The 16,406-nt window shown below is 38.4% G+C and overlaps 1 protein-coding gene across 3 annotated transcripts in view; it reads right to left on the reverse strand.

The window, feature by feature from the left end:
* Window positions 1-16,406, reverse strand: part of CLGN (calmegin) — an 84,522-nt gene that overhangs the window by 35,059 nt on the left and 33,057 nt on the right. For all 3 annotated transcript variants that reach the window (XM_074950890.1, XM_074950888.1, XM_074950889.1), the window contains exons 4-7: window positions 14,048-14,106; window positions 6,313-6,454; window positions 5,346-5,427; window positions 1,019-1,211 (exon numbers count right to left, since the gene is read on the reverse strand). In XM_074950890.1, coding sequence (XP_074806991.1) covers window positions 1,019-1,211; window positions 5,346-5,427; window positions 6,313-6,454; window positions 14,048-14,106 — 476 coding nt within the window. The remainder of the gene's footprint in view (window positions 1-1,018; window positions 1,212-5,345; window positions 5,428-6,312; window positions 6,455-14,047; window positions 14,107-16,406) is intronic.

The raw sequence follows: 16,406 nt of genomic DNA on the forward strand, positions 1-16,406 counted from the left end.
ATTGCAAGGATTCAATCTCCATAATCAGAAAGATGTTTCAAATCTCATCTTTTGGAACACTGGGGGAAAGACAAAATAAGCCCTTGTTGCTGCCACCTCTAATCTAGTTCTCTAAATTAATCTATGGCCCCAAAGACTGGACTATTGCAATGTGCTCGGCACGGTGCTTCCCTTTTGATCAGTCTGGAAAGAAACCAGTGCAGAATGCAGCAGCCTGCCTATGTAGCGGTGCTTCTTGGTGGCAGTACGTACCTCTGGTGCCCCATGATCTGTACAGCTTACTGAATTTAAAATTATGGTTTTCATCTGTAAAGCCCAAATGGGTTGAGATCTTGCTATTGGAGAAACTACCATTCTCTATGCCACACTGCTGCAGTTGTGATCAGCAGAGATACTAGAGCTGGCTCCTTCTTTTAAAAGAAATGACTGGGAATAGAATGTTCTTCAGTTGTGGAACAGGCTTCCTTATTTTTGTCTGAAATAGCCCCAATCTATTTGCTTTCAGGGAGTGCTGCAAGTCATTGATTTATGCACACTTATGGAGAGGTGGACTTTTGAGAGAAATCAGTTTTGTGGATGAGAGGGATATTTAGTGTTCTGCAGGTGATCTAATTTTGTTTTCGTAATTTATGACAGGGCACCTGGAGCGGAGGCCTCTATTTTTCCTACAAATCTAACAACGACAACAGATTATTTACACTAGTTGCTGTAGTCAATGATGTAGTATTGATAGCGTACTACATCACTGCTTACTGCAAGTGTAAATAATAGTGTACTTTAATGTTAATGGTTGGATATGGCCAATTTTTAATTTTTTCCCCCTCAAGTGAATCTTAAGCAACACAATTTCAAAGCCATTTATTTAAGATACACACAATACACAAATATCCATAGCAATGAACAAAACTACTGTATATAGACAGAAAACAGGCTCATTTGTAAGTCTTCAGTGCAGGGGGACCCTGTTTTCTAACGTTTCCTTTTTAAGTGCAACATTAAGAATTAAATTAAAGGATACCCAGAGTATACAGATGTGTCCTCTTGTCCGAATAAAATTTTTTTAGGTCTACATCAGGACGCTTAGCATGTTTTTCCTCATAATCTCCAGTTTTAGGATTCTTATGTCTGAAGATAAAATGCAGTTTGTAATCTTCTCCACATTTATCTGGTCCAAACATAATTGTGTAAGGTGTTTTGTCAAAAAAGTATTCCTGTAGAAGCAAGAGTGTTTAGTATTGGTTATGCAGTACAGTTAATTAAATAACTTGTGTACCTCTACTCCTTGATGCTGGAGGTCTTTAGCCTGCTAATAATCCTATTGTGATATATTTCACGCAACGAAATGTCAGTTCCAGCACCCAACTGTTATAGGTTCAGTCCTGTAAGATGTTTTGCACTTCTTGAGAGATGCTGAGTGCTCTGTTTCCACCCAAATGACCATGCATAAAGGATTCTCAGCACCTCACAAGGAGTCATTCAGCAACTCACAGGATCATGCCCTAAAGGTGGAAGAGCAACTTCCGTGGACACTATATTACAATGAAAATGCTCACCATAAAAATAAAACAGCAGCTGTACTTATTTCTACAAGTATTGTGCCCTGTAAAAAAAACTGAAGGCAAATAGTTGATGTGCAATTTAAATGTTAATATGGTAAAAAAACAAACAAACAAACAAACAAACAAAAAAAAACCAGACAGTATGTCACCTTCTACTATTTTTCTTTATCACTGTCCTGCTGCTCTACATTTCTGAGTAGTTGATACTAAATACCAAAACAAAACAAAAAAAAGATTTATTTTCCTCACAGGGGCACCTCCATACTACCTTACATTGTCAAGATCTTTCGCTATTTTAATTGTTTATGGGAATTTTTATATTTGGAAAACATAGCGATAGTTAAGGTTTTTAAGCTCCTTTTTCAGCCACTTATAATTTCTAGAAAATTTATTTCTGAAAGATAAATTTGATAGTCTGGTCTCTGTCAGGAGGTGACTTTCTGTAAGTGAACAAACATACGCAGCAGTTTTTGAGGGCGAAATGAAAAATCCACAATTTAGATTTGCCGAAGTTATAAGAGTTTAAAAATCATACTTTGTGAACATGATGCCATTTTCCAGTATTGATGGGGAGAGCAAATTATTTCCTGACTGTTCTAACAACAACAGGCGTGCATGTATAATACAGCTATGTGAAACCATGCTAAAAAATTTGGGAGACCCTTTGTCTTTCAAGAGTTCACTGAATGTGACAGGGCTCCAAAGGAGCCATTGCCCAGTGCATTAAAAATGCTGCTGCCAAAATAACCTTCCCAGTATACCACTTCAATCATGTCACAATTCTCACACACTGAGTCCCTCCATTGTATCAAACACAAACTTCTGGTTCTTACTTTCAAGGACCTTCATAATTTAGCTCCTCCCTACTTGGTCAATCTCTTATCTAACTACTTTGTGATCTTCCCACTCCCTTTGTTCCACCAATAATGGCAGCCTCTATCACTTGCTTATGTACTTCTTCCACAGCACCTTTGCATCTTCTAGGATACTGCTTATGTGTGGGACGTATCCCCAGATCCATTCATATAGCTACCACCTTGTCCTCCCTCAAATCCTGTAAAATTTATTTCTACACTGACTTCAAGGGGAAAACTGTCTAACAACTGATTCGTTAATCTCTTATTCAATTCTCTTGTTTAAAAGAAACAACTATAATGGTGCTTACGAGCTCTTCTCTTCCCATACCACCCCTGCACTGTGTTTACACCTGCTTGTCACATCACATCACTCTTCATACTAATCTCTTTGGGGGAGGCAGGGACTTCCTTAGTTCATGTTTCTCCAGCACCTAGCACTTCTATAGGACCCCAAACCTGACTGAAGACTCTGGGTGTTACTGCAATGTAAAGTAACAACTAGCAGCACCTGCCAAAATGCAGCAAAGGGATTCCATCTTGAACCTCTGACATTTCACAACTGGTTCAACACACTTCACACCCAGTAATTTCTTCAGGCTTCCAGATCTCTTATAGACTGTAAAGCACCTTGAACAACACCCCTGCCCAATTTGCACTGGAGAGACTGGGGCAATGGCCTAATATTTAGCAGAGAAGAGTTACAGCTAATTGTCCATCCTCTGTTTTGGTGAATTTGAGCAGGGGAAAAGGGGAGGGAGGGAAGAAAGAAAAAGGAATTTGAAGTGGGCATTTTGATCTACAGGGATCCAGGACTCAGATGCAGCCCAGTCCTGAAGGGAGAAGATGAGTTGCCAGGGGTAACCCAGACTGATCTTTGGGTTGGATCTCCATATAGTTTCTTGTAATTTTATAGAACTCGATGGGATTGAGACTGGGAAAACACCATAAAGGATCAACCACAGACTCGAGGCCAAATGTCTTCGGGGGCATACAACATCACTAAACCAAAGACAGTGTGTGAGATTGACAGCTACAGTAACTGTACAGATTTTTTTTTTCATCTTTCTTATTTAAAGTTGTGTATGTGCTCAGTAATGTGGATGCTGAAACAACTGATTGTATAGTACAATTAAATGTTTTATTTGTCTATATAATACCCACTAAAGGGATTGGGTAAAGCCTACGTGAAAGTAGAAGATCTCCGATTGTCAGAAGTCCCAATCCCTGTATTTATTTCATAAGGTATTTTATATCTATATCTATCTACATTTTTGAGGTGGAGAGGAAGACCTGGGTTATACTCTTCATTTTAAAGGAAAAAATAAAAAAATCTCTAGTTAGTGATGTTAGTCTAGCTAGAGTTCATTCAAACTGCTGTGCTGTAATGGTTTATCTTTGGAGTGTTATTCATAAAAAGGAATTTGAAATTCTCAATTGTGTGTGCGTGTAACTGTCTTATGGTAAAGACTGGTACTGGATTCCTAAGAAGGGAAAAAGTGAATCCTATTATAATTTCCACTTTTAGTACTTGAAAAAGTTCATATAGAAAAATTCAGCTGTAGTCTCTGGAAAGGATAGACATTCATGTATGTGTGTTCACTTAAAATTGCCTGCTTCTATGGGAGGAAAACAAAATGGTAGAGGACCAGATGGAAAGGGAGATCTATTTCTGAGACTTTGGTATTGTCCTCAGTTCCACAATCAAACAATTTGGGGCCTCTGAAAGTCTACCAAAAGTTTAAATTTTGGGACATAAACATGTCTTCTAAACTAATTTAGTGTCCTTTTTTGATGGTTTAAAAGATCTCAGAATAATCTTTCTTTGTACCCTTAACTTGAGTAATAACTCTCATAGATCCAAACTACATGGATATCAATCTTATTAAGAGCTACAAGAATGATCTGAGGTCTGAAAACTATCCCTTACAGTGAGAGACTTAAGAAGCTCAATCTATTTATCAAAGAGAAGGTTAAGAAGTGACTTGTTCACAGTTTACAAGTATCTACAAAAGGAAGAGATTTCCAATAGTGGATAGTCCTTTAAGATAGCAGGGGAAAAAAGGCATAATGACATCCATTGGCTGGAAGCTGGAATCTAGACAAATTTACACTATAAATAGGTTATAAATTATTGTTAAAAATTTGTGTGAATTAACAATTGGAACTTACCTAATGACATGGTGGATTCTCTATCGCTTGAAGTCTCTAGATCAAGACTGAATATCTTTTTAAATGGTATGCTATAGCTCAAACAGAAGTTATGGCTTGATGCAGGAATTACTGGTTGAGGTTCTATGTCCTGTATTATTGAATTAGATCTGACTGGCTGATCAGAACGGTCCCCTCTACCCTTAACATATATGAATTGTCATTTTATTTAGATTTTAAGAAAGAACAGTTGACATCACTTGAGTTCTGCACGTTGACTATTGGTAGTATACGGCCTACATTATATAACCATCATGCCCTTGATCCTAGATATTCGCAATTCCAATGAAAATGTAACAAATCAGAGTGAATGAATTATGTGTTCTTTAGTGATTCAGACCTTTATAGGTTTTTTTTTTTAAACCACTTTTTTTTTATAGTAGGCTAAAATTTTTGCTTTAAAAATAATGGAAATTAATTATTGCTAAGATATTTCTTGTATTCAACATATAACAGATGCTAGTAAGCAGAGGCTAACAAACTCTGAAGGCTTTATGTATATATAAGATTTTATACAAACTATATTCAGATTAGAAAAAATACAAATTTCTATTTCAGACTTTTCATCCATCTAAGTAAACTTTGGGCCTGATTCCCGCATTTGCTGAGCATTTTGGATATTCACGAATGAATAATCATGCCCTTAGTCACATTCCATAAGCCTACGATCACATTCCCCTAAACAGAAGAATAATTATCAAATGTTACATAAAGGACATACCAAATCCAAATCACTGGAACTGGACAGAAGTTTAACATATGCACCGCCACAATCAATTCCATCTTGAAAATTCACTTCATACCTGTATAAAAGGGAATCAAAGAGCATATTGCTGATACCCTGGAGTAATTAAAGATCACTTTGACCTACAGTTTAACTTTGAATCCATGTCCAAGATTGTGTATAAGCATTTGTATTTTAATATTAATCACTACTCCCAAAACATTTTTACAAAACTGCCTGGAATATTTTATTGCTATTGCAAAGTAAGGCAACAGTTATGCAAAATGTAACAGTGTCAATCTAAAAAAAAAAAAAAATGTTACAGTTCAACACAGTAGCAATCTCCACAAAGAAAAGTTTCTGGGCAGCATTTGCAGAGATACAGAGGCCACTCACTACTTCACTTTGACCGAGTTGCATGGCGAAGTTTTGTACTATGTTTGTGCCTACCTACATCATAGTCTAGATTTACCGAGAGCAGCCATCTCAGAGTTTCTTCTGAATTACCTGTAAGTCAATTTCCACTGACTTACAAATTTCAAAAATGTATTTAAACATCATTATATTCATAGCCACCTGAAATTCTCTCACATTCCATGTAATTTGGAAGCTCAGTTGCAAAGACACTGACATTTAAATGGCAGTCTTTTATATCCATTTTATGAGATCTTGAATTCCTGACTAAGTATTCAGACGAAAGGTTTAAAACATCATTTCACCTATTTTTAACATAAAATATTAAAGAACTAAAATATAACTTTAGTTTGGGTTTGAAAACCTTAAAAGATAAAACATTACATTTATAATAATTTATTTTTATATTAACGCCTTCATATTTGTGGTTTTGGTAAATTTGTGCAAGGCAACTGATGTTGGAATGGAAATCAGAATAATACAAAACATATTACTTTTTCATGATATTTCAAAGTTAGAAGAGTAAATACAAATCTGAAGAGCAACTTACTGAACAATCAAAGGCTTAGTATCAAAAATAAATGGCTTTGTTAACATAGCTGATATTGCATGATGCCTTGCTATTGACTTTAAAACTAATCCTCTGTCTCCAGGCACTGTGTTTTCTTTAAGCTCTTCTACTTCCCATCTTCCTAAAACAAAAAACACAAGTTTGAAAAACAGCAAGATAAAGGCAAGAAATTACTGCTATTTTGAAAAGAAATTAAGAGAGAGCTGCTAGGAGCTAGCAGACAGATTACCTTCGCTGTGTTATTATTTACAATGTGGTTTAAAAAAAAAAAAACCACACAGAGAAAGTAACTTGTGGCTGCATTTGAGATTTCCTGATACCAACTGCTATTGCAGATACTCAGTGTTACTGCACAAGCAATTACTAGGAGCAAATCCTGACACTCAATGCCGAAGTTAGAAGTTAGATAACTATAGAGTAAAACAAACATCCAGTTTATTACTAATGATACAACTCTGAATATTCTTTTTTTAAGCAGCAGTATAAACCTGGAATAATTTCCCCCCAAATTTGACTGCTCCAGATCACAGCTGACACAAGATAAATGATCATGTTACACATGCACGGTTCACATTTTTCTAACAGCTCACTGAAAAATTAAGGTATATTTTTTCAGGAAATAGAGCCCATTGGAAAACTACTTCAAGTCAGTAGTACAGAGCAATACCAGAACAGCTTTTCTTTTCTTTCTTTTTTAAAGTATACATTTTAAAAATTGCTGTCAAAAACAGTTCCATAACTACAGAAAAGGATATAAATAAAATAGCGACAACTTAGTTTACCTATAAAACAATTTCCTGATGAAAAACCACTAAGGGAAACCAAAGCAGGAGAAAAATAACATTCTCAAAAAAATCCACTCGCAAAAGAGGATACTGAACAAGAAACCATACATATTTTTAACATACAATTATTCTCTTCAGTCAACTAAATCAATAAGGATGTAAACCCACAAATCTGAAGCATTGTTTTGCACAAACGTGCATACTCATCAACTTCCGATTAATTGCAATATTACACAAATGCAAGACAAGATTACAATTCTGACCTCTGTCACATTATTCAAGTTTCTATTAATGCTGTTGTCTTGAATACTTAAATACAGTGTTCAAATTACTATTCACATTTTTCAGAACTCTGCTACAAAATCTATTTCAGCCTTACAAGCAGTAGATGAAGATTCAAGAGATGCATTCATAAATTCTTGCTTAAACAACAATGTTTTGGGCCAATGTAGATCTACAAACACCAATAAAAAATGACCTTCACAAGTTGTTGTTTTTTTAAACTAGGTCAGCACCCTTTCTTGCTGTTTTATGATTTATAAAATCCTAAAATTAAAAGTTCTTTAACCTTATTTTTCTTCTTCTAATCTCACAGGATCCTAATCTTCTTAGTGCGAGATTGAAAGCATTCTTTCACTCTCATATTTAAGGCTATTTTGTTGTCCTACCCTTAAGGGCAACAGTAGCAAGATAGAATGCAAACCAGCTCTCCTATTAGTCACTGAATGACAGTTCTTGAGTTTAAATTTTGCTCTCCTAATCTTCCAATCAGTTCCAACTGCACAGGAGGCAGAAAGAGAAGCCTATCCAAATATGATCACATCTAATCTGAAAACATGGCTCTAAAAAAAGTGCTAAGCAAAAACAACTTCTCAAAATTGTGCAGCTGAGTATCCTGCTAGACAGATGATGTCATCAGACAAGGAGAAAGACAAAGGTCTGCTCTACTATACAACTGTACCATTAAAACTTCCCTTAGTTGGCACATTTGTGTGTGCATCCACACACAATTTGGAGTCCTGTTGGTAAAACCCTGAGTTTACAGTGGTCAAGCTAAACCAACTCCCTGAATGACATAAGTCCTGTACCAGCACTGTTCCGCTGGTAGGATGCCTATGTAGACAATTCATAATACTCAACCAACAATCCCAGAATGCCCTGTCCCCATGACAGCGCCCACTCTGGTCCCAGTTTTGAACACTACTGCCCAGGGTCACAGTGACCACAAGCCCATCCCCCTCTTCCCCCACCTTCAAAATCCCCAGCATGTTAAAGTGCAGCTAAGAGAAGTTCAGGCAAGCCTTGTCCTACAGCCTGATCTAGGAAAGAATTCCTGGACTTTCTCAGCTTGCGCAGAGAAGGGACACTGCAAGCACAACTTCAGAATTGCCATAGGAATAAAGATGCTTATTTGGATGTTGCAAAGACATGCAAAAGCTGGGATATAAAAGGGATGAGCAACAATGCTGGGCTAAGGGGAAAGAAAAGTGGCAATCCTACCTAAACGCAAAGGCTACCAGAAAATCTGGATCTGGCCCCTCATGCCTGCCTGGATTTCAGCTACTATTTGGAGGTGGATGCCATACTGAGTAGGGACCCCACCACCAACTCATGAGTGATGGTGGACTCCCCTTGAACCCTGGAGGAAAGCAACCCAACAATGAATGGCTCATTAAGGGGATTCAGACCCTCAGAGAGAGTCAGCCAAATCCAACCCAAGCTAGTCAAGAGTCAGAACCCACTTGGGAAGGGAGATCAGGTAGGAATATTAATGCACCCCTTTTAAAAACACTTCGTTTATGAACCCTGAAACTCCACCTCAAAATGGCAGCCAAATGGATGTGGACAGGGAACAAAAGAATTACCCAAACATGGCGATCAATTACACCCTGAGCATATGGGCAAGACCCACCAGCCAGACACCTGGGAAAGAATTCTCTGTAGTAACTTAGAGCCCTCCGCATCTAGTGTCCTATTACTGGACGTTGGAGATATTTGCTGCTAGCAGTCACAGACTGACTATATGCCATTGTAGGCAATCTCATCATAGCATCCCCTCCATAAACTTATCAAGCTCAGTCTTGAAGCCAGTTACGTTTTTTGCCCCCACTGCTCCCCTTGGAAGGCTGTTCCAGAACTTCATTTCTTTGATGGTTAGAAACCAAATTTCAAGCCTAAACTTGTTGGTGGCCAGTTTTTATCCATTTGTTCATGTGTCCACACTGGCCCTTAACTTAAATAACTCCTCTGACTCCCTGTTATTTATCCTTCGGATGTATTTATAGAAAAGCAATCATATCTCGCCTGAGCCTTTTTTGGTTAGGCTAAACAAACCAAGATCATGGAGTCTCCTCTCATAAGGTAGGTTTTCCATTCCTCTGATCATCCTACTAGCCCTTCTCTGCATCTGTTCCAGTTTGAATCCATCTTTCTTAAACATGGGAGACCAGAACTGCACACAGCATTCCAAATGAAGTCCCATGCTAATGCCTTGTATAATGGTATTAACACTTCCCTATTTCTCCTGGAAATATCTTGCCTGATGCATCTTAGGACTGCATTAGCCTTTTTCATGGCTCCATCACCTTGGCACTCAGTCATCCAGTGATCAACCAATACATCCAGCTCTTTCTCCTCCCCTGTCTCTATCAACTGATACATTCCCAGCTTATAGTAAAAATTCTTGTTGTGAACCCCAAAGTGCATGATCTGGCACTTAGCGCTATTAAATTTCATCCCATTTCTATTACACCAATTTACAAGATTGTCCAGATCTTCTTGTATGATATTCTGGTCCTCCCTATTGGCAATACCTTCAAACTTTGTGTCATCTGCAGATTTTATTAGCATGTTCCCACTTTTTGTGCCAAGGTCCTGAATAAAAGTGTTAAATAAGATTGGTCTCAAGACTGACCCCTGAGGAACTCTATTAGTAACCTCCCTCCAGCCTTACAGTTCACCTTTCAGTATGACCCACTGTACTCTCCTCTTAAACCAGTTCCTTATCCACCTTTCAATTCTCATATTAATCACCATCTTCTCCAATTTAACTAAATTTCCCATGTGGAACGGTATCAAACCCCTTCCTGAAATCCAGGTAGATTAGATTTACTGCATTTCCTTTGTATAAAAAAATATCAGTTATCTTCTCAAAGAAGGAGATCAGGTTGGTCTGGCATGATCTACCTTTTGTAAAACCATGTTGTATTTTATCCCAATTATCATTTACCTCTATGTCCTTAATTACTTTCTCTTTCAAAATTTGTTCCAAGACCTTGCATACAATAGAGGTTCTAAGAACAGTTTTATAATTTCCTGGATTACTTCCCTGTCCCTCCCCCCCGTTTCTTAAAAATAGGAACTATATTACCAATTCTCCAGTCACAGGGTATGACCTCCGAGTTCACAGATGCATTACATACACATCCTTGTATTGGGCTTGCAGTTTCATGTGCCAGTTCTTTTAATATTCTTGGGTGGAGATTATCTGGGGTCCTCAATTTACTCCCCTTAAACTGTTTGAGTTTGGCTTCCACCTCGAATGCAGTAATTTCTACTTCCATATCATTGTTTCCATTAGCCACCCTGCCATTACCCCTAAGCTCTTCATTAGCCTTATTAAAAGGTGAGGCAAAGTATTTGTTAGGTGTTGGGCCATGCCTGGATTGATTATCTTTAAGCTCCACCCCATCCTCAGTGCTTAGAGGTCCCCATTTCTTTCCTTGTTTTCTTTTTGTTCATATGGCTATAAAACCTTTTGCTATTGGTTCTAATTTCCTTTGCAATGTCCACCTCTGCTTGGTTTTTGGCAGTTCTCACTTCATCCCTACACTTTCTGACCTCCAAGAGGTAGCTTTCCTTGCTGATTCATCCCATCTTCCATTCCTTGTAGGCTTTCTGCTTTCTCTTAATCACTTGTTTGAGATGCACTCTCATCCAGCTTGGTCTGAAACCTTCCCTACGAATTTGTTCAGTGTGATCTTGAACTTGACCTTTTGTCTCGCTGTTGAAAATCAGCAGGCGGTCTTTCCACTTCCCTCCTCCATCCTTCTGGTAACGTTTCTCCTTTTGCTATGCAAATATTATGTAAAACACAAGATGCTGCAACAATGGGAATATATGGCTCACTGAGCTCCTGCTTAGTCATGAAGCAACATTCAATCTACCACATAAACATTCAGCATTCATTCTGTACCTGCTCAAACAACAGTTAAATCTTTTCTTGCTGCTGCCCAGGTGCCTGGTGTATAGCTTAATGAGCCAGGGAAGCAGAGGGTAGGCTGGGTCCTGGAAAAATCACAATGAGCATAGCAACCCACCCTTCAATGTGAATGTGCTTGTCTGGGAAAAAATCTCCCTGCTTTTCAGCTTTTCAAGGAGTGCTGTATTCCTAAAGAAGCAAGCTTTGTGCATCTTCCCTGACCACCCTCTGTTAGTGTCAGTGAATCATCATTAGCGATCTACCAACACTTATATAACCATATAAGTGTACCTCTCTGTTCAGAAGCAAAAGAAGGTAAGAGGATAGATTCAGGATATACATCCTGTCTATTGCACCACCATACTTCGGGAAGCCCAGTGCATGAAATCCTTCTATTATTTCCTGCATATTGCCCAGAGTCACAAACCTGTGCAGCAAGACATGCTTAAGGGCTCTGCACATCTGGATGGCGACCAGCAACACTGTAGTCAAGCAGGAAGACTATTATTGCTGCTTATTGCATCTTTGATCTAAAACCAGTGTCAATGCATTTCTGCTCATTTATATTCAACATGGTAGCTTAACTGTCCATTTGAATTAGGACTACTTTTTGGGACACCAAGACAACAAAGCTTTAGGATTATACATTTCCAGCATATTTGTACAGAGTTGCCATTCTGAAAGAGTAAATTCTCTGGGTGCAGAATCCCTCTGTGTGGGCTTCCCATCTGAGGCTGGGCACACTCTTGTGACCACCAAATTTCTATTTTTTTTTTAAAGGCAGAAAAACCTATTTGACAAAAACCTTTCAGACTTCCTTTATACATCATAAAGGAACAAAAAGGATAAGCCTAGTCTTTTTCTTTTGAGAGTTAGATTTAAGGACCAAATCTCACATCATAAGAGAACCAAAGAATATGAACAGTGACCCCTAAAGACTCAGAGGCCACAGACACTTCACACAGATGCAGAGCTCTACAGACCCTTTGGATGCAGCAACCCCCTACAATCCATAAAGCTCACACTTTGATTTGGCAAAAATAAGCTTTCAAAGTTGGAAATTACCAAATCATTCTAGCTCATACAGATATGTCAGTGTAACCCCACCAGTTCTCACCAGGGATGGGACCTGATTCTGTGCCCTGTAATCACTTTGAACTGCATTTGACCTCACTAGCTAAGTAAGAAACTGAATGTAAGGGGGCATCCCTGCAAAATTAAGCCCTTAGGAAACCGTAGCATTTTCACGTATTTTAGAAAATATGAGGTTTTGGTTTTTCCTCCTGGATGCTATACCATCTCATCTCAATAACTGCACCTCTATTTATCTCTGCGGCTTCCAAAAAGTCTTACCAAATCCTTCTATAGCTCTCTCAAAAATCCATTCTGTCCTATTTTGTCAAAAAGAAAATCTGCAAATTATCTTCCATGTCTTTTGTATGCATTTCTTTCATTCCTTTACTCATTAGATAAAAGAGCTATCAAATCCTCTTCTCTTTTCTTTGCAGCAGGATCTCCATTTGGTCTCCCTACCTCCTGATGAATGGAGGGTACAGTGTCTCTCTAAAGTTACTACTATTGATGACATCTCTGTCAATCACAATAAGAACACAAAATCATATTCAGGTTGACAGTTCTAAGTTAAGAATTCATCAGGCCAACTGCGGCACCCAAAGGGAAAAATCCAGAGCAATGCTCCCATCAGTACTCCCCTTCCCCCACCCCTCTACTGCAAAATCTTAAGTGAAAAAATCCTGTACAGAAGGAGCCGTGTGAAAACCCTACACTCAGACAGTTAAACAAATGGCTCGTAATTTGAACAAAGTATCCCATCTTTGCTGAATGGTTAAAAAAACTGCCTGTTCAGCGCCACAATTTTGTTTCATCCATTAAATTTTCTTGAGGCTATCCACTGATGAGTTAGGAGCAGATATTTGGCAATGTGAATAATGTTGCTTAAGGCATGTATCTTTGCCCTGGTCTACACTGGTGGTGGTGGTGGGGGGGGGTCGATCTAAATTACTCAATTTCAGCTATGTGAATAATGTAGCTGAAGTCGACATACTTAGACCTACTCACCGCGGTGTCTTCACTACGGTGAGTCAACCGCTGCTGCTCCCCCGTCGACTCTGCCTGCGCCTCTCGCGGCGGTGGAGTACAGGAGTCGACTGGAGAGCGCTTGGGGGTCGATTTATCACATCTAGACTAGACGCGATAAATCGACCCCCGCTGGATTGATCACTGCCTGCCAATCCAGCAGGTAGTGTAGACATACCCTTAGATAGTTAAGAAATTCTACTGTATCATGTCAGTTTTAAATAGAATAATCTTTTAAATATAACATTGTACTTAAGAAATTTTACAGCTCTATTAAAATTTTAATTAGAGAAGAGGAAGACTGTTCTCAAAAAGCATCATTCACATCATTATACAGCTGCCACTGGCTACTCATATCAGCAGACGTTCTAGCACTGTTATCTCTCGAGTTACCACTGCAGATTGTTTCTAATGAACTTTTTTTCCCCTAATATCACTTGCTAACCTCCCCCACTGTGAACAGCAGGAAATATTTTATATTTCTGTATCAGTATAACTTTGTGCATTCTACACATTAAGACTTTTTGATCAATGTCAAATTTATGGAGAGAAAAACATACTAAATTATAACTGAAGTTTGCTTTTTGAGAAAAAAGCTACACCACACTGAAGAGAAGGAAGGGAAGTTTACCATCATATTTAGCAATGTTTTCATCTGTGTCTTCTTTCTTGGTTTTAGATAACATCCACCTGTGAAAGAAAAACAATTGTTTTGTTTAAATTGTGTAATCAGGACAAGAAAAATAATAAATAAAACTGGATTATTTAACAAAGGAAGTAGGAATTACTTTCTTTTTAGATAGTTAAGCAGTAAATGCACAATAAGGATATTTTGACATAATAAGTCACTCCATTCATCATTTAGAATTTAAAGAACATGAACAAATAATATTTAGGAAAAATTAAAACAGGCTGGGGCTAATCTGCAGGAACGCTTAATATTGACTTTAAAGTCCTAGTAAGAATTTGAAATGAAAATAAAACTAATATGACCCAAAGCTCTCAGCTTCCAGATAAAAACCTGTGTTACATGAGGTAAGGTTGAGATTACATTTCAGTCATTTAAGGGTGATAACATTACAGATGTGTTGTAACTATCTCAAAAATAAGCATTATAAACCTAGGAAATTGAGATTTAAGGTTAAATTAAAGAATTCCAAACATGTCAAGGTAATTAAATGCATAGTTAAGGCACCCAAACCTTAACGCTATCCTGTAGGGACACCATTGGGGGGGGGGGGGAGAAGGGGGAAGGAGAGGGAGGAGAATGGAAACAGACAAAAAACCCAATGTATCTTTAAAAATCAGATAATCCAGATGTGACACTCTATTCATAATTGTACGCTTACTGTACATATACTTTAAGGGATTCACAGGCCTTCAGTGATAGGTGCTGAGAAATTAAAACTATAATTATACCTTTTCAGGGACAAAGTATCTGAAATTATTTTAGTCTCCACTTTACCTAAGTTTTGTGTACTAATACATGATTCCCCCCCCACTTACCTTGCAAAATAAGCTAACACCACCACAGCCCATAGCACTCCTTTCATTCTTGCCTCCTAGTATTACTTCAGTGGGAAACACTAAATATTCTTTCCCTAAGGAAATCACCATTTTCTGCATCTGGCTATAATTCCAACAGCACAGGGAATAAATAAAAGCAACCTGTTAAAACCTGTCGTGCCATAACTGAAACTCTGAATCTGAACTTGACAGCTGAGTAACACTGTGATCAGGAACAGAGAAAAATCTGGCTTTTGCTTTCCAGTGCTTCAATATGAATGTTTTCTCAGCAGAAGTGATTTAAAATTACACTGGTATAAGGTCAGGGATTATATTCATATCTGGACCGGTGGCAATATATTTACACACACTCTATAATCCACACCTACTAGTTCAAAGCTTAAACCTACTAGCTAGGCTGAAAGATACTTACACCTCTACACTAAAGCAGCTATAATGTGCTTATGCTTAAGAAAATCAACTCCTGATGCTGATAATCTGGCTAACCATTGATTAGTGTCCCCATATCCTATTTTTAGGAAAGATCAACTGAGAAGGCTGTGGCACTAGCTGGCAGTTGCTACAGCCCTGTGTACTAGGTAGACTGCACTGTATGCATTATGTGATGCTGTTAGCAATGGATGAAGATAAAGCATCCATGCTGCTGCTTTGACATTGTCAGTAGCCTTTAATGTGTTTCAGCACAAGATTTTGTTGCCTTGTTTGTGGACACTAGCAGCAGTAAAGTGAGTGCCAGTCAGTAGCTTTGCTCTTATCTTTCTGAGTAACACAAGGAATAATTGTGGACAACTTTTCCTCTACCCCCAGGGATGTTCTTTTCTTGCAGGGTGCCACAGGAATTGACTGTCATGTCTCTTGTTCAAAGCATATATAAGGTCGTTGAGCAGGTCAGCGGAAAGACCCTGGCAGGCTGCAGTGCATTCAGGATGCAGCTGACACTATGCTGGAGAAATGGAATGAACTGTCCCATGTCTACATGATGACAACGAGCTAGCTGTGATTTCATGGGGTCTGAGGGAAGCAACTGGAAGAGCTGACAATTTATTTTGCTGTCCATCAGGAAAAGCATGACCACCATTTGTAAAACAGATGTATAATTTGGGGTATTAGATCCTGGGCTACTCCTGGAGGCAACCTTGTCTCCAATTATACTTTAACACAACTATCCATATCTTTGTCATTTTAAGATTAGATTGTTGTTAATGTGCTCTACACAGAGCCATACTTTGGAACCATTTGGTGCACACCAATTAAGTGGAGTTGCATGCTGTTGGCATGTTAGGCAGTGCTCCATGGTCTGCACTGGCTTCTAATCAGCTTGCATGTGGAAATCAAGGTGTTTCGTTTTAACCTATGTAGCCCAAGTGATTTGGGGGTCTCATTACCTGAGAAACTCTCTCTCTCCCCATGATATAGTACCACAGTGAATTGAGCAGAGCACTGAAGTTGGCATTCCCTCAATA

The sequence above is a fragment of the Natator depressus genome, chromosome 4 (genome assembly GCF_965152275.1).
Source record: "Natator depressus isolate rNatDep1 chromosome 4, rNatDep2.hap1, whole genome shotgun sequence".
Classification (NCBI taxonomy): Eukaryota; Metazoa; Chordata; order Testudines; family Cheloniidae; genus Natator; species Natator depressus.